The 19,151-nt window shown below is 16.2% G+C and overlaps 4 protein-coding genes across 4 annotated transcripts, besides 26 other annotated features; 3 read left to right on the top strand and 1 right to left on the bottom strand. All coding sequences in view use genetic code 6, as the record gives it.

Moving 5' to 3' along the window:
• The first annotated feature begins 545 nt into the window (after positions 1-545).
• IMG5_202750 (hypothetical protein) lies at positions 546-1,999 on the top strand. Its single transcript, XM_004023872.1, has 3 exons — positions 546-718; positions 780-988; positions 1,041-1,999. Exons 1-3 carry the CDS (start codon positions 577-579, stop codon positions 1,557-1,559), a joined length of 870 nt encoding a protein of 289 aa, XP_004023921.1. The 5' UTR covers positions 546-576; the 3' UTR covers positions 1,560-1,999.
• Positions 2,000-2,139: 140 nt separating this feature from the next.
• Positions 2,140-2,185: a microsatellite.
• Positions 2,186-2,276: 91 nt separating this feature from the next.
• Positions 2,277-2,316: a microsatellite.
• Positions 2,317-2,396: 80 nt separating this feature from the next.
• Positions 2,397-2,438: a microsatellite.
• A 109-nt stretch (positions 2,439-2,547) lies between these two features.
• On the bottom strand, positions 2,548-5,014 carry IMG5_202740 (hypothetical protein; the record flags this gene model as incomplete). Its single annotated transcript, XM_004023871.1, has 7 exons — positions 2,548-2,924; positions 3,002-3,155; positions 3,200-3,457; positions 3,510-3,604; positions 3,838-4,347; positions 4,424-4,533; positions 4,602-5,014. 7 exons carry the CDS (start codon positions 5,012-5,014, stop codon positions 2,548-2,550), a joined length of 1,917 nt encoding a protein of 638 aa, XP_004023920.1.
• Positions 3,462-3,517: a microsatellite.
• Positions 3,609-3,670: a microsatellite.
• Positions 3,676-3,744: a microsatellite.
• Positions 3,678-3,728: a microsatellite.
• A 128-nt stretch (positions 5,015-5,142) lies between the features above and the next one.
• Positions 5,143-5,290: a microsatellite.
• A 19-nt stretch (positions 5,291-5,309) lies between these two features.
• Positions 5,310-5,391: a microsatellite.
• Positions 5,392-7,157: 1,766 nt separating this feature from the next.
• Positions 7,158-7,205: a microsatellite.
• A 1,300-nt stretch (positions 7,206-8,505) lies between these two features.
• On the top strand, positions 8,506-10,874 carry IMG5_202730 (hypothetical protein; the record flags this gene model as incomplete). Its single annotated transcript, XM_004023870.1, has 6 exons — positions 8,506-8,581; positions 8,624-8,664; positions 8,735-9,133; positions 9,228-9,710; positions 9,909-10,581; positions 10,773-10,874. The coding sequence occupies 4 exons, from the start codon at positions 8,506-8,508 to the stop codon at positions 9,498-9,500; spliced, it is 789 nt and encodes a 262-aa protein (XP_004023919.1). The 3' UTR covers positions 9,501-9,710; positions 9,909-10,581; positions 10,773-10,874.
• Positions 9,138-9,201: a microsatellite.
• Positions 9,149-9,220: a microsatellite.
• Positions 9,703-9,760: a microsatellite.
• Positions 9,715-9,801: a microsatellite.
• Positions 9,835-9,915: a microsatellite.
• Positions 10,598-10,754: a microsatellite.
• A 613-nt stretch (positions 10,875-11,487) lies between the features above and the next one.
• Positions 11,488-11,557: a microsatellite.
• Positions 11,505-11,567: a microsatellite.
• An 866-nt stretch (positions 11,568-12,433) lies between these two features.
• Positions 12,434-12,477: a microsatellite.
• Positions 12,478-13,180: 703 nt separating this feature from the next.
• Positions 13,181-13,223: a microsatellite.
• A 2,054-nt stretch (positions 13,224-15,277) lies between these two features.
• Positions 15,278-15,321: a microsatellite.
• A 173-nt stretch (positions 15,322-15,494) lies between these two features.
• Positions 15,495-15,568: a microsatellite.
• Positions 15,524-15,566: a microsatellite.
• Positions 15,569-15,957: 389 nt separating the features above from the next.
• IMG5_202720 (hypothetical protein) lies at positions 15,958-17,520 on the top strand (the record flags this gene model as incomplete). Its single annotated transcript, XM_004023869.1, has 2 exons — positions 15,958-16,168; positions 17,450-17,520. 2 exons carry the CDS (start codon positions 15,958-15,960, stop codon positions 17,518-17,520), a joined length of 282 nt encoding a protein of 93 aa, XP_004023918.1.
• Positions 16,843-16,877: a microsatellite.
• Positions 17,080-17,110: a microsatellite.
• Positions 17,521-18,240: 720 nt separating the features above from the next.
• Positions 18,241-18,269: a microsatellite.
• Between the last annotated feature and the right edge of the window lie 882 nt (positions 18,270-19,151).

Below are 19,151 nucleotides of genomic sequence, written 5' to 3'. Positions count from 1 at the left end.
TAAAATATATTGATAATAATTTTATTTTAATATGATTATTAAATATTTTAAAAATATAAATACCATTAAAATATATTTATATATAATAATTATTTTTCAACTTTAAAATAGTTTAATTAAACTTTAATAAAATTATTATTAGAAATTCTAATATTCTATTTAATACTATATCATCTAAAAAAATAAATGGATAAATGAAATTTTATTTTATACTTCTATATAAAAAAAATATATGAAAAATATACATTTATTTATACTAAAATAACTTTTTTAGAAACATAATATAAAATTCAATATTTTTTTATATAAACTATAATTATTTTTATATTATATTAATATAAAATTTTTATTTTTAATTCAAATATCTCTAAATTTATTTTGGTATAAAATTATATAAAAATAATAATTAAGATGGATATATTTTTTCTATTTTTATATTTTTTTGATAATCTTTCTTTTATTTTATTATTTTTTTTTTTTTAAAAAAAAAAAATATATATTATATTAAAAATTAAAAATATATTATACATATAATATAAATAATTAAATATATTAATTTAAAAAAAAAAAAAACATATGCAAACACAAGTCGAAACAAAAGACGAATAAAAAAAAGATCAAACTGTGGAATAAACAACGGTTGAAACCAATTGGTTTGAATCAGTTGATTCTTTCCACAAATTAGGACTTAAAGAAGAACTCCTTAGAGGAATTTATGGTAAAAAGACAAAACTAAAAAAATTAAAAATATTTAACTTAAAAAAACAAAAACAAAAAAGGTTACGGTTTTGAAAAACCTTCACTTATTCAACAAACTGGTATTATTCCAATTGTCAAAGGAAGAGACACTATTGCTCAAGCTTAATCCGGTACAGGAAAGACTGCTACATTTTCTATTGGAACATTATAAGTAATTGATACAAGTTCTAACCATACTCAAGCTTTAATATTAGCTCCGACAAGAGAATTGGCTTAATAAACAATTACAGTAATAATTAAATATATATACTATATATATAATAATAAAAATAAAAAAATAGGTTATAATGTATCTTGGAGAATACTTAAAAGTAACCGCATATGCCTGCACAGGAGGTACTGACCCAAAAGAAGATAAGAAAAGACTCCGTGAAGGTGTTTAAGTAGTAGTAGGAACCCCAGGTAGAGTATTAGAAATGATCCAAAAAGGTTTTTTGACTACCGATCACTTAAAATTGTTTGTATTAGATGAAGCAGATGAGATGTTAGGAAGAGGATTTAAAGATTAAATTAACAAAATTTTCTAAAAGCTTCCTGGAGACATTTAAGTAGCTTTGTTTTCTGCCACTATGCCTCCTGATATTCTTGAAATCACTAAATAATTTATGAGAGACCCTGCAACAATTCTCGTTAAAAACGATGAACTTACATTGGATGGTATTAAATAATATTATATAGCACTGGATAAAGAAGAATGGAAGTTTGATACACTTGTTGAACTTTATAATAATATTGAAATTGCCTAGTGTATAATTTATTGCAATACAAAAAAAGAGTAGATGATCTTTCCTAAAAATTGAAAGAAAAATAATTCACTATTTCTTCCATGCATGGTGAAATGTAATAATAAGAAAGAGATTTAATTATGAAAGAATTTAGAACTGGTACTTCCAGAGTTTTGGTAACTACAGATTTACTATCTAGAGGTATTGATGTCTATTAAGTTAATTTAGTCATTAATTATGATTTGCCCCTTAAAAAAGAATCTTATATTCATAGAATTGGTAGATCAGGACGTTTTGGTAGAAAGGGAGTAGCTATTAATTTCGTAGTACCTTCTGATGCCAAGTTCCTTAAAGAAACTGAAAAATATTATCAAACTTAAATTGTTGAAATGCCTTTGGATGTCTCTGAAATTTATAATTGAGTATCTTTTTATTTTAGATTTTTTATATATTATTATAATATATATATATATTTAAAAATAAATAATATTGGTGTATTTTTTTTTTTATTTTTGAAAAAAAAACCTTTTTTATTTTATTTCTGAATATTCCTTTGATTTGTTTTTTTTTGGATTTTTTTCTATAAAACTTTTTTTTTTTGATTTTTTTTTTTTTAAAAAAAAAATGCTATTTATTCAATTTTATTAAGTATGAGGGTTTTTAACATAAGAAAAAAAAGGTTTTGAAATTAAAAAAAAAAGAAAAATTATTTTTATGTTATTTTGATTTTATATTTTTATAAAAAAAAAAAAAAAAAAATCAATTATTTAAATAATTTAAAAGATATTTTAATATAAAATTTTTATTTATAAATATTTTTTATTTACTAAAAAAAAAAATTTAGTATTTTTTAAATATTTTAAAATATTTATATTATCTTTGCGAATTTTCAAAATTAATTTTTTAAAAATTAAATATTATTATTTAAATATACAAAATATTATTTTAATTATATTATAGTATTATAATTGTTTTTTAACATTCAATTATATAATTAAAATTGTTTTAAAAATAAAATATATCATACTTTTTAGTAAAAAATAATAATAATAATATAAATTTTTCATTTTGTATTATTAATTATCGGTAGTTTATATTAATTTCTTCCAAAAGCAATAATAACCTTAACAAACGAATGATAGAAAGTTTTCCCTTTCTACAAATGAGGTTCGACAAAGTAATAATATAATATAAGTTTCATTTTTCTCCAATAAACCTACGCAGGCCTAAGTGCATATGAACCAGGATTAAACTTCTTAGTTTCGGATCCTAAAGCAATTAGCCATTTATTAATTTAATCTGGTTCACAGAAAAAATCTAAAGATCTACTTTTTAATATAAGAGAAAAGCAGAGCCAAGATTATAATTTTTTATTATAAGGTTTACACATTACGTCAGTTACTTTTCCATAAACAACACCTCTAACTTCTTACATATGATCTTTATTATGATATAAATATAATAAATATATATATGAATGTTTATTAATATATGTTTTTAAACTTATATATTTTTACAAAATTAAACTTTAGATTTATTATTTATATTTTTTTCTCTTGCAGTCCATCTTAAAGTACAGTCTTGAGCTAATTTAAAGAATTTTTATAATCTACCGTTAGAAGTCTTATTGCATTTTAATAAATAATCTCCTACCATGGTATATTTATAAGCCTTTTTTTATTATTTTATTTTTATTTTATTTAATAAAACTATACATTTTCAATTATATTGTTAATTTTTTTTTATTGTCTATTAACTGCAGATAATCTAGATTTATTAACAGCATTCATTTATAATTTATCAAAGGCATCCAAAAAAATAAATTTTAAAATCATTTTATTTAATTTACTTATGGATGCCTTTAAATTACTGACTGCTTATTATGTAAAAGGCATATTTATTAATTATTTTTCTACTAATGGATGTTTTTCTTATTTTAGCATTATTATAGTTTATTTCATTTAATCTAATCCCTTTTTTAAAGAATAAATAAATCTAAAATAATAAAAAATTTAAATAAAATACAATTTAAAGAGCTTATTTTTGTTCTTAATCTAATTTCTTTCCTTAAATAATTTATTAACTATATCTTATAGAACTAGTTAATCTTAATCTTAAAGCTATAAAATAAAAATAAGAATTTATAAAAAATAATAATTAAAAATTATATATATAAATAAAATAAGTATGCATATATATAAATATATAAATATATAAATAAATATATAAATATATAAATATATATTTATATTTATAAATACTATTTTTAAAATATATTTATAATATAAAAATTTAATATTAAATATTAATTTTTTATTATTCTTTATTAACTATTTTTTTTTAATATAATTACCTTATTTCCAAAAATTTTCTCCGAAATCATTTAAAACCTCTGCATTATTTTATTTTAATAAACTATTAGATGATATATTTAAAATTTAATCATTTAATCCATTTTCTAATCTTTTTACACTATTTGTTATCTATTTTTTTTTTTTTTTAAAATAAACATAATATATATTAATTTATATAAATATTTTTTTAATATTAACTTATTTCGCACAATTAATTTTATTTTCAAAATCTTTAAATAGTGTTTCAGGATTAATTCCTTTAAATTCATCAGTTTATAAATAATAATTCAACATATTTTAATATTAAATTATATTATTTTAAGATTCATTAAGATTTTAAAGTAAATAAATTAAATGTTTTAAAGATATAATAATAAATCCCTAATCATTAACTTATTCCCATACTTTCAAAGCTTTTTAATGATAATTTACAGCTCCTACTAAATCATTACATAATTCTCTATTTAATGCCATACTAGAATAAAAACAAGCTAAAGTAGCACCTTGATCTAAATAAAAAAACACAAAATCAATTAATATATACGAAGATATTTTATATATAAATAATTTAATAAATTTTATTACATTTTGATTCTAAATTATCAAATTAACCATCACCCATATTTTTAAATGAAATAAATCTAAAATATAAATAAACTAATTCTTCAAGAAGATCTTTTTTTTATTTATCTTAACTAAAAATAAAAATATTTATATATGTAACAATAATTATATATAAAAAATATAAACAAAAAAAAAATACCTATTTATTATAATATTAATAGCTTATTCATTAGATTATTAAGCCTCATCATATCTATTCAAAATAATATACACAACACATAAATTAGCATAAATCTTTACATATAATGCATTTCTATGTTCAGATATTTAATTTACCTTTTCTAGTGTTTATAGTGATTTTTTTAAAAGTTATTCAGATTATTTATATTAACAACTATGGAAATAAATTACTGCCAAATTAGCCTATACAAGTGCTATTCTATCAAAATCTTAATAATGTTCTAAATCTAGTAAAGCCTTATTATAATATTCAATGGCTTGTTTTAAATCCCTTTTTTGGAAAGAATTATATGCTTCAATTATTAAACTATTGTATTTTATTTATTCTAAATTAATTTACTCTTCGCCATCTGAGGATTCCTCATCGGACATTTTTGTAAATATTGTTTATTATGTTTATGATATATCACCAACATTTCGAATTTTTTATTATATATGATTATATTATTTATTATTAGGTTATGAATAAAATTATTGTTGAGAAGTGCTTTTTAAATATGATTATTATTAATATTATTATTATTATTATTATTATTATTATTATTATTATTATTATTATTACTATTATAATTATTATGATTACTACTGTTATTAAAATTATTATTATTATTATTATTGATTAAATATTGGTTATGATTATTATTATTAAGAAAACATTGATTATTGGATTTATTGAGGAATTTATTGAGAAATTTATTGAGGAATCTATTGAGGAATTTATTGAGGAATTTATTAAGGAATTTATTGAGTTACAACTGATTGATAGTTTAATTATTATTCTCTTTAGCTTTATTAGGGAATTTAAGAAAAAAATTAAGGCTATCGTACTTAACTAGCTTATTATATTGTTTAAGGAAATAAAGTATTAAAATTATTTGTTTAGCTATTCATTTTCTAATTTTTTAAAAAAAAATTAATGTTTTTTTTAATTTATATTATATATATATATAAATTATATTATTCTTAATTAGTAAAATAATTTTTAAATTTAATTATTTATTTATATAAATATAATTAATTTATAAAATATTTTATTACCATTTTATTATTACTAATTTTTTTTAAAAGAAATTGTTATTTATTTATTTTTAAAAAAAATATTAATCTAAAATAAATTCGTATAAAAATATATTTATGTATATATATATATAAATATATATATATTTAATAAAATATTTCAAAAATATACTAAAATTAATATAGAATAAAATAATTAATTAAAAAAAAGATTTACATATTTATATTTTCAAAATAATAAATATTATTAAAAAAAAAAATAATTATCAATTTAAAATTTAAATAAGAAATTATCTATTCTCAATAAGTTTGTATTTTTATTTTTTTGAATCAATATGTTCCATATTTAAGTTTGAAATTATTAAATAAAATTTAAATAATATAATATTAATAAAAGTCATTTTAGTTTTTTCTTCTGAATAATTAGATAAATAAAAAAAATGATGTGAATTCATAAAATTAAAATTTTATTATATGCAATTGAATTGAATCAAAAAAATTAATGAAAGAAAAACTAAATGTGATTAACATACATAAATTAAATTTTAGAATAATTAATAAAAGATGCGCCTAAAAAAGCTGAAACCTCGAAATAAAAATATATATAATACAGACAATAAAAGTTCTTTATATAAAAAATAATCAAAGATAAATTAAATAATTAAATTTAAAGAAAATATATTTATTGATAATAATAATTTTAATATTAAATAATATAACTTGAAAATATAAAATAAAATATTTAATTATTTATTATACGTACATAATATTATCTAATTAGTACTTCTTAAAAAATAGAAGTAAATATTGTATAAAAATATAAGAATAAATTTAAAAAATTCAATATAAAAGTATTCTATTGATAATATATATATTATTTTGTATTAAAATATATACAAATTTTTAAAATTATTTCTATTAAAAATTAAAAAAAAAATATTGCTAACTTTTATAAGTTTATTAAGTTGATAAAAATAATAAAAATATTTAGCATTTTCTTATAAAAAAAAGAATCTTTATTATAATTATTTATATAATATTTCTATTTATAATAAAATAAATAATTATATGTTATTTTTTATTATAAATTATATAGTATTGTTAATAATTTCTTAACTTAGTTAATTTTTGTTTTTATAATATTATTTTTTAACCTCTTTTTAATTAATTTCTAAAATTTTTTTTATTAAAAAAAAAAAAACAAACAAAACAAAAAATATAAATAATTAATTTCATAAAAAAAAAAACAAAAATATTATATATTTTATAATTATAAATAAATAGGAAAATCTATAATACAAAAACAAAATATATATATATATACAAAATAAAAATAAAATAATAAAAAAATGCCATATAGATTATATATAGAAAAGCAATCAGTATATTTAAAAGTAGATCCCCGAACCCGAACAATAAATGGCTAATCGAAATATCTTATAACAATAATAAAAAGTTTTGAAAATAAAGAAAACAATAAAAAATAATTAAATCCTTCCACAAATAATTAAAACATAGAAAACACAAATAATTTAAACTTAGAAAAATAATAATCCCAACCTTCTTCCGAATTACCAAAGATTATCCAATTACAATCATAAATAAACTAAATGGACCAAAAAAAAGAAGCAAATATAAACATTGAAAAACAAGAAATAATCCCAGAAAAATTATCTTTACATTTACACGGTTCATAATTCTAAATACTATTCGTAGATTATAAAAAAACTGAAGGCGAGGACATTTTACAATTTGAAAATTATAAATATTTAAACCCGAAAATTCAAGCCGAGTCTCTATCACATTATTTGCCTCACCCATCTTCAATTGATTAATATATAAATATGCACCGAAAATTTTTCGAATTTAAAGAAATTTCAGGCATATAGCTTTTTTTTAATGTAAACGTTGAAAATATGTAAAAAGCAATCGACAGTTAAGACGAAAATATAAACGAGGATCACATATAGGATTAAATAGGCGATTTTTTATAATATAAAGGTATTTTGACTATAAAATATACACTAAAAGATCCTATAGCCGGATTAAGATTTTTATAGTTTAAAAGAAATTAAAGAATATAAAAAGAGATTTTCGGGGAAATTGAAAATATATAGAATGAAGAAAAATATTTAATAAGTGAATATTATGTTAGGTCTGCTTAGAATTGGTTACCATGTTTAGACAGGGAAGTTTTTTTTACGGATTTTAGTGTATAAATAAAAAGCGATGTAGAATTAAATATAAGAAATCAAGAATATGATTGGGTAGTATTATGTAGTGGAGAATTAAAAGAATAAATAATAGATGAAGAAAATAATATGCTTTTTAAATATGAAATTAATAAGAAAATTAAAGCGGATCATATAGGAATTTGTATAGGTAAATTTAAATGCGAAAACAGGTAAATTAGTAAAGGAAAACAAGTTTTTATTTTAAGTAGTTTCGGAATTGAGGATTCAGCGAAAAGATTTGATAATACTTTTAATTGCTGTGAGTAGATTTTCTCTTATATATAGAAGTGTCAAATTACAGATTTTTCGGAATAAATAAACAATTATAAAATTGTTTTTATTCCTAATCTTTTTACATAAAGTTGGACTAGTATTAATATTTTTGAAGAGGAAGATACTTATTAAACACATTTTTTTACTGAAAAAAAAATAGCTAATTCCTCTTTAAATTATAATCATAGTATATGTAATGAATTTGATTCGAATTAAGATTTTTTGCCTTTTTCATTTCAGAATTTAGGATTTGTAGATGAAAAATATCTCTTCCCGAGTATTTAATAAACTATTGATGAAGATTGTGTAAGGAGTTTGTTTATTTTTAAAACTATAAATATGTCTTTATGTTAGTTTAAAATTAATTGCGGTACTAAATATCATATAGATTATTGGATTTTACCTGGAATTAATGGTATTTTTATAGATTTATAAAAATATTTATATTTACATATAGGTTATATGACAGATTAATTTTATAGATAACTACTTAATCATGTATTATTTCTTAAATATAAAATAAATATATTATTATTAATTTTATTATATTTTTATTAAAAAAAATTAGTAAAGTCCAAAACATTTTGATAAAGAATTTAGACTACATATAGCAAAATAATTCGAAAAACTTAATTATTTAGTAGAATAAGGTGAGGAATTATCACCTTTATCAACTAAAGAAGCTTTTTCTTTTGGGTTTGAAAAATTTACTGATGAAGTATTTGCACTTAAGTCTCGATTAATTTTCCATATTCTAGCTTCAAAATGTAAAAAAGGAGGAGAGTATATAATTTCAATAATCTAAATGTTAGAAAAAGAATAAAAATTAACATATGATTGTCTATTTAGAATTATAAAAAAAAAATACGGAATAAGTGAATATAAACATATTCGAAAATATTTTATAGAAGGTACAGGAGTTCCTCATTTTTAATTTACTTATTAAGATTCTAGAAAGGAAAATATGGTAAATATATATATATATATATATATATATATATATATTTATTTAAATATATATTTAATATATATATAATTTATAATTTTAATTTAAATAAAAGATTACAATAAATATTACTCAACACACATTATAAGAAGAATTTTTTAGATATCATAATTTTGTAAGAAACGAATTAGAAAAATAGCTTGATATATAAAATGAATATATGAAATTTATTGAAGAAGAAACTCTAAGTGAAATCGAAGAAGGCTCAGAAGATGAAAATATAAGAAGAATCAAAAAGCAATTAAATTCAATAAAAGAATAAAAGAAATTCGATAAGAAAATATAGGAAATGGTAAATTAATTGTGCCACAAATTTTAAAATCAATGAGATATTTTAAAGGGAAATTGGAACTTATAGTAACAGAAACAAAAGATTAAAGAAAAACAGACGATTCTTAATAAATTGAAGAAATAGAATTATCTGCTAAATATAAATTCTAAAAAAAAGTACAATATAGATCTGAACTAAGAAAAAATAGTGGAAAAAAATAATAAGAAGATGAAAATTAATAAACTAAAGAAGATGATAGAAAAAAAAGTAAATATATATAAAAAAATATAAATATATATATATAAATATATATATATTTTTTATATATATATATATATATATATATATATATATATATTTTTTCTAATAAATATTATAGAAATATACATTATTATTTATTTATATTTATAATTAAAATTTTATTATATTTTATTTATTTAAAATATTTATATTTTTTTTATATAGTTTAAAAAAAAATAAGAGAAAATAATTAAAGTTAATGTGTATGGGTTAAAATTGATCCTAATAAATAATATTTGCTTTCACATGAAATATTAAACTAAGAAACTACTAATTTATTAAAATAATTAATAAAAGATAAAAATTCATACTAAGTATATATTTTTTTATTTGTATTAAGATAATTAAGAAATCTTGAACCGGAAGATTCGCAAAATTGCTTTTATAATATAAAGCACATATTAGAAAAAGAAGAAGTAGAACCAGATACATTTATTGAATTATTAGATTTATTAGTGAGAAATTCTGTAAATGGAAAAAGTTAAAGGACAGATTGTTTTAAATATTTAGAAAACGTCCTGAAAACGCATCTTATAAGTCCATATAAATCTCTTCTTCCAAACAACTTCGAAAATACGAAAAAATACTAAATTATTCTTACAATTATGAGGTGTGTTTCTGCTCTAAAAGACACACAATTAACAAATTCTGAAACTACAATATTAAGCGAGTAATATCCTCCAGAAAACGCTATTAAATATTTATTAAAACTTCTAAGAGAAAATGATAATTCAATTAATAAATATGATGATTCAACCTATAGAGCAAATATTATTTGTAATTTACTGTTAACTAATCATCCAGATTATAAAGTTGAAATAATTAAAGAAGTTATAAGGTTAGTATATAAAATAATATATATATATATGTATATAATTATATATATATATATATATATATATATATATATATATTATATATATAATATTTATTTATATAAATATAAAATACATACATATCTATAAATATTTAATTTTATTTTTATTTATATATAAATATATATTTATATATTAAAGATTTTTTTTTTAGATGCTTGGAATATGAATATATCGAAAAATCTACTAATGATATTATATATAAAGCAATAATAATGAATTTTTTTACTTTTTTAATTAAAAATGATCTCATTAATGAATTTAATAGAGCCTAAAAAACACATAATAATATTAATAATAATAATTTAAATAAAAAAAATACTGATTTATTTTAAAAAACACATAACGGAAGTATTGAATTATTAATAAAACAAATTTATAAGCAATTTATTTATTTCTCAAAAACAAAAAACTCTATAAATCTAAAAGGAATAAATCTATATAATAAAATTCTTTAAAAAGAAATTTCAGGTTATTAACCTCACTAAATACTTCTTTATGTTTTTAAAAAAATGGAAAAAAGTAGACTTAATTTGAGTTAATCTTAGGAATATATTAACTTTTTGGCTGTTATTAAATAATATATACATGTAAACATAAATTCTTTTGTATAGGATATGTAATTTAAATTATCAATAGATTAAAATGTCAAAATAAGTTAATTAATATGGGATTAATTAATTAAGTCTCCTTCTTTATTAAATCCAGTTATAAGATTATATTGGTTAAAAATATACAGGTATTATTCGAATATATATGTTACATTTCTTTATAATTTTATTTATGTATTTTCTTAAAAACTTAATATCAAAAAAGAAAAGTCATTTAAAATTAAAAAAATTGATTTTTTTTTTTTAAGTTTCTAATAAATATAAATATAAATACATATATATATATATATATATATATATATATATTTATTTATTTATATATATATATCCATTTATTTTTCATATTTTTTTTATTTTTTTTATATTTATTAATATAATAAATATAAAGATATATTATTTTTTTTAAAAAAAAGAGAAATATATTTTCATTGGGCACCTGTTTGTTGTATTAAAAAAGGACTAATTTAAAATGAAACTAATTAAGGATTTTTAATTGACAAAGAATGGGTTACTTGGCAAAAGTCTGAATTTTAAAAAGAGATTAAACTGATGAATAGAGATACAATAAAATTATAAAATAAAAAAAAAGAAAAAGAATTAATTAAGAATTCAATATTAAAGATTAATTATTAGCTTTTTGTTCTAATAATAAGGAAAAGCTGAACATTATAGGACTTTCTAAATGTATATTGGACCGATTAATTAAATATATGACTGATGTGGATAAAAAAATTAATTAGGAAGGACCAAATTAAAATATAACATCAATAGATAATAATAATATTACATTAAAAGTTTAGTTCAGTAATTTTAAATAAGTAAAAAAAAGTTTAAAAAGAACTGTTTGTGCTTCTTTTGAGGAAGTTAAGGCTGCCGCCTTGAAAGTTCCAAATGAATATTTACATTTAAATGCCATTGATGAGTAAAAAAAAGTTTAATTAGATTAACTAATAGAAGATTATTTTTAAACTGCGAAAGATATTTTAAATTAGCATTTAAAAAATTAAAACAAAAATAATATGAAAAGTTCTCCTTAAAAAGAAACTGCTTAAATACATACTAATAATGCGGATTTAAATAAAATTATTTTAAATAAAAGTAATTCTATTTAGAAAATTATTAAAAATGAATAAATTACACTTACTAATTAAAAAAAAGTGAGCTTTTAAGACGATAAAAATGAATTGAAAATTACATTAAATTTTAATAATAACAATAATAATAATAATAATAATAATAATAATAATATTTAAAAAAATAAAAAATCAATTGAATTAATTTTTTTTAAGTTTATTTAATTTTAAAATAAATGAGTATTTATATTTTTAATTTTAATTTAATTTTTTAATACTTTTTGATTATTAAATATATTATTTTTATTATTTATATATAATTAATTAATACTTAATCTTTACTTTTATTTGTATATTTTATTTGTTTTTTTAAAAATAATTATCGAATTTAATATATTTATTTAGTTTTAATTTTTAAATAATTTAATATAATATTATAAGCTTTTTGAATTATTTTATTATGATATAAATTTTAGATTGAAGGGAAATTGTTAATATAATTATTTACATAAATTAAAAATTTATTTTATTAATTAGTTATAAAATTTTATTAAAGTTTGAAACAAAATATAAAGTTTTAAAAAAAAAACATTTAATCTAATAATTAAAATTTTATTAAATTAATAATATTATATAAAAATTTTTATTAAGTAAATATAAAAATATATAAAACTTAAATATGAATGAAATGATTAAAAATTATTTTTTAAATTTAACTAAATTATTATTTTTATAATATTAAGATTAGGTTTAATATAATTAAAAAAAAGATAACAAATATTTTTTTTAAATTAAAAGTTAATATATTTATATATATTAGTTCTTTATTAAAAAATAAAGACATAAATATGATTATCTTTATTTTTAATTATTAATAAATATATATATATATATATATATATATATATATATATATATATAATAAAAAATATTAATAAATTTAGTCTTTTACTTAATANACTTTTTTTTACTTGTGAATTTAATATTTATAAAAATATTAATATTTAATACAAAAGTAATAATTAATAAACAAAACTTTTACAAAATTTAAGTTACTTAATATTTAAATATCTTATTAAAATAATTTAAAGTAATCAATATATTTTACTTATTAATTTTCTACAAAATAAAATACATAATAAAAAATTAATTATTATTTATTTTATTTATTAACTAAACAAAACAATAAACATCATCAAAATAAATAAAATAAAACAAATAATAATTATATAGAATATTAAATAAAAGCTCCCCAGGTCATACATGCTTAATATTCACTTACAAAGCTTTTAAAATTAGTATTAGTCGAAGATTTAGCACATTCATCTATAATTTTTTCCAAAGCAATTTTCATATTGTTATATCTTGTTGAGCATAATTCTTTTTCTTCTATTTTAAATCCTTTAGCAGACCAATCTTAATTATTATAAGCCTATTAACATTTAATCATATCATTTATTTCGACATCACTGAATTTCGATAGATTTTTTTCTATAACCTATTATTAGCATTTGGCTATTAAATCTAGATCTTAATCGAAATTATAAATAGTACCGTAGCATTTTTTATACCCATCATAAATAGCTGGGTTTTTTTCTACTTAATCATCATCTATATATAATTAAAATTACACATATTTTAAAGGCCTTATTGTTTGAGTAAAAACACTTTTAGCTTGTGCATAATTTGCTGGAACTGGAGCTGGAGCTGCAGCAGAGTATATAGTTGTGAAAAACCATATTATTAATAATAAAATTTAATTTTTCATGATTTTGCTTTTTAATTTTATATGATTAAAAAATAATTATAATATATAAAAAGGAATTTTATTATATTATATTAAATTTTATTTATTGTTAAAATAATATAACTAAATATTATATATATATATATATATATAAATTTTTTTGTGTATTTATAATTTTAATAAAAAACAAAAAAATCAAAATTAAATTAGAGGAAAATATCAAATTATTAAAAATTTAAAAATTAATTATGAAAATCAAAGAAAATATTTGAAAATTAATTTTTATTAATTTTATCATTGTTTTTTATACTTTATATTTATAGATTAAATGTTTATTTTAATAATTTATAATAAGTAAAAAAATTCTAAAGTAACAGTTTGCGATTCTTTCGATAAATTTAAGGTTTTCATCTTGAATATAAAGAAAGAATATTTATGTTGAAATTCCAAAGTAGTCTGAATTATTTTTTGTCAATCAAATTTAAAAAAAAAAAAAATTAAAAAAAACTGTTTTGTTTCTGTATTTTTCTAAAGACATTTAAAAAATTGAGAAAAATTTAAAAAACATATATATATAACAAATATAATCAAAAAAACTAAAATCCAAACTCAAATTTTTACATCTTAAACTAAAAATTTTGATTAAATAAAAATAATATAATTTAAAAATTTTATATATAAAATACATTAGATAACATATTAAATAAAGAATTTTTAAAATAAAAAATAAATTAATACCAATATTAATTTTTAAGGAAAAAATTTATAAATAAAATTTTCATTTACTATATTTATTTTAATTATTTTAAGGTTATTTATTTCAATGAATTTGCATATTTTAAAGAATTCTTTAATTCATTTTCTATATGAAAATTCATTAAATATCTTTTATAAATAAAAGAAAAATTTAATATTTTATAAATTGTATTAAAAACTATATATTAATTAATATATATCTTTATTTTATTATTAATACTAAGAAAATGTATTTTTTGGATGATTAATATTTTTTTTATCATTATACCTTTTTTAAAATTATAGAAATAATAATCATATAAGATTAGCGAATATTTTCATATTTCAATTATATAATCATTTAAAAAATATTTTTAATAATGATAATTATAACTAAAATCTATTATTAATAAATATTATCCAAAAATCTAATATTTTTAATTTAAAACTTATTTGAATTTAAAGTAATTCTCTGGAAATATTAAAAAATTATAATAAAAATTAAAAACAAAAATTTTAAAATAAAAATTTTTAAATTTTCTTTTTTAAAAAAAATTGCAATATAAAAATAAGTTTAAATTAAATTTTTTATTTTTTCTAATTATTATAATTGAAAGAATTAATAAAATAATAAAAAACATATATTCTTATATAAATATTAAACAAAACAAAAAAATTAAATAGTTAAAATTTAATTATTATTTTTTTCTTTAATAAAAAAAAAACATTAAATTAATTAATAAAAAAATATAAATTTATATAAAAAAAATAAATATATATAATATGATATTTAAAAGAATTTAAAACTTTTCATCGTTAAAGCAACTAATCAATTTATAAAATGAATGCAAATAAATTTTATAAAATTATGATCCAAACCAATCAGCTCTCCAAATAATAAATTTAAAAAATATTTTACAAAATAACATTAAAGAAATTCAATAAGAATTACTTTTATAATAAAATATTTCAATTTTTAATTCATAAACATATTCCATACCATTATTTATAAAATGTGGAAATGTAAAAACTATAAATGATTTTTTAGAAAAAACAAAAATTCCAAAAAATATTTCTTTAATTCATTATTTGGCGCACATCGAATTTAATGCTATGAAAAGCTATTTAGATACTGCTTTTAGGTTTTTACATAATATTCCAAAATAAAATTAAATGGAATATTTTTAAGATTTAATAAATGTTTCTGCCGATGAAGCTAAACATTTTCTTTTGCTTTAAGAAAGAATTTCAAAAGTAAATATTAAATATGGAGATTTACCTGTACATACAGGACTTTTATAAAATGTATTAGATTCAATGAATTGTGTTTTGACTAGATTATCTTTGATTTCAATTATTTAAGAAGGAAAAGGGGTAGATGCTGGTGATAGACTTCTGTCAAAATTAAGTTCTTTTTAAGATCAGTATTATATATTATTTTTAATAAAAATATACATAATTTTAATTAGAGAAAGTTTATAAATATTAAAAATAATACTTAATGATGAGGTTAATCATATAGGAATAGGAAGAAAATGGTTAGAAATAATATGCCAAAACTAAAAAATTAATCCGATTTAAAAATTTATCGAAATATGTAAACAAAATAACGTTGTAATAAGAACACCATACAATAGATAAGCAAGAGAATAAGCAGGATATTCAGAAGATTGGTTAAATATAGTTTGGGAAAAATAATAAATAATAAATTGAATATGATTTGATAATTAATATATTGTTATATGCAAAATTAGTTTTTGTTCGCACTTTTTTTTTGTTAATAGATTATATATAAAAAAATTAATATATTTTTTATATTTTTTCATACATAAACTACTCAAAAAAGACGAATAAAAACTAAAATTGACAAATATAATATATATATATATATTATTTTAAATATTAATTTATATATTTTTTTAAAAAAATAAAAAAAATTTCTTTTATATATTCAGTATCAATATCAAAAACTTCAACAAAAAAATATATATTTTATTTATTAAATTACTCATATTTTAAACAAATTTAAAATTATAAATGTTAAACATAAAAATTATCATATATATATATATATATATACATATATATATATAAATTTTTATAATTTAAAAAACAATTATTATTTGATTAATGGAATAACAATTTTTTTTTAAATATAATTAAAAAATCCAAAAAATAATTAATAGCTTTAGTCTTATAAAAAACATTATATTGTTATTATGAAAAGAATCTTTAAAAAATGAATTCTATAAAATAATTTTTATAAAACTAATTGCAATTTTAATAAAATATAAAAATAATTAAATATTAATAATTATATATTAATTATATATAAACTTTTAATTTTATTTTAGATATTATAAATAATTTAAATAAAAATTTAATATTTTATTTTATTTTTTAATAATAAATATATATTTTATATTTCTCGATTAATATCAAAAAAGTATAATTAACTAAATATAAAAATAAAAATTAATCGTAAATAGTTTATTTTATTAGTTATCTAAAATAAAATATTTACATAAAATAAAACCATACATAAATAATAGATATAAAGCTTAACAAATTATATATTTTCTATTTTATTCATAAAAATAACTAAACTTTAATCAAAATATAATAAATAAAATAAATAATAATAATAAAGAATAATTAATAAAAGATCCCAAACAATTTTAAATGCCACTTATGTAGCTTGCAAAGTTAGTATTACTTGAAGATTTAGCACATTGATTTAATATTTTTGAAAATGCATATATCGAATTACTTTTTCTTGTAGAGCATAATTCATTTGCTACCATTTTAAAACCTAATTAAGTCCAATCTGTATTATGATAAGCATTTACACATGTAATAAATGTATTAATATCAATATCAGTAAATTAGGATATACTGTCTTCTGTTAGCTTTTATATGCATTTTGATTTTTAATCTATATCTAAATTAGGAGTGTAAGGATTACCGTAACATTTTATATAACCTTAATATACAGAAGGAGTTGAGGATACTAAATCATCTTAAATAAATAAGACAAAGTATGATGAAGGAGTAATATTTTATGTAAGGATACTCAAAAGTTAAGTATAAGTAGATGGAGCAGATTAAATAATAGAGAATAATAATAATATTGTTAATATTAGAATTTAATTATTCATGATTTTAATTTTTGTATTTTATTATTTTTCAATTATAATTATTATAATAAAAAATATTTTTTTTTATTATTTTTTATTAATTGTTAATTATATACATTTTGATTTATTTTATATATAATAGTAAGATAATAAAAATTATAGAAAAAATTTCTGATATAATTAAAAAAAAAAAATATTGATTATTATAAAATGCAAAAATCATTAAATATTTAATCAAAAATAAAATTTAAAAAAGGTTAAACAAAAATATAAAAAAAAATATATACAGAAAAAAATTAATATAAATATTAATTAAATGTATATATATATATATATAATATATATATAATTGTTTAAATTTATTTATTTTTTTAAAAATTATATATAATTTTTTTTTTTTTATATATATTACTTTTAATTTTAAAATTTTATTAATTTTATATTTTGTTTTTCTTACAAATCATTATATTTAATTTTATTTGAATTTTTTTCAATTATTTATTTGTTTTTTATGATTATATATTAATTTTACTATTTTTTTTATACAATTTTTATTTTATTTTTAAATCATTAATATCCTTTTATATATTTTTAATATATAAATAAAAATTTATTAAAAAAAATAATATTTTATATTGTTTTCTTATTATATTCTTATATTTTATATATAAATTACAATTAATAAAAAATTATCTAATAATTATTAATTAAAAAAATAAAAATATAATAAATTAAAATTATGAAAACCTTAATTTTACTATTAACTATATTATTGTTTTTTTAATTTATCTCTACTGCAGATAATCCTGCTACTACTTAATCTCTTAGTAAAATTTTTGATTTAAATATTTATCCTTCAGTTTATTTTTCTGATTTTGTTTCAGATGATGTTCTTGCCTTAAATGCTTAACATTATTTAGGTTATATTAAATGTTACGGTATTCCTTATAATCCAGATATAAATTTAGAATATTAAATAAAATGTAATTAGTAAGTAACAGAAAATTATGTGTCTAAATTTACTTAAGCCGACATAATAGGAATATATACTTGTACAAATGCTTAAGATAAGGCAGATTGGACTACAAAAGACTTTAAAATGGAATAAAATGAATTATGCTCTACAAGAATATAAAATATGAAAAATACTAGATTAAAAATTTTATTAGAATGCGCTAAATCTTCGAATAATAAAAACTTTGTAAGCTACATAAATGATTATTAAGCTTG

The sequence above is a fragment of the Ichthyophthirius multifiliis genome, assembly GCF_000220395.1.
Source record: "Ichthyophthirius multifiliis unplaced genomic scaffold scaff_1120509251429, whole genome shotgun sequence".
Lineage (NCBI taxonomy): Eukaryota > Ciliophora > Oligohymenophorea > Hymenostomatida > Ichthyophthirius > Ichthyophthirius multifiliis.
The sequence above is the reverse complement of the archived record's forward strand: the minus strand, read 5'-3'. Positions and strand labels throughout refer to the sequence as shown.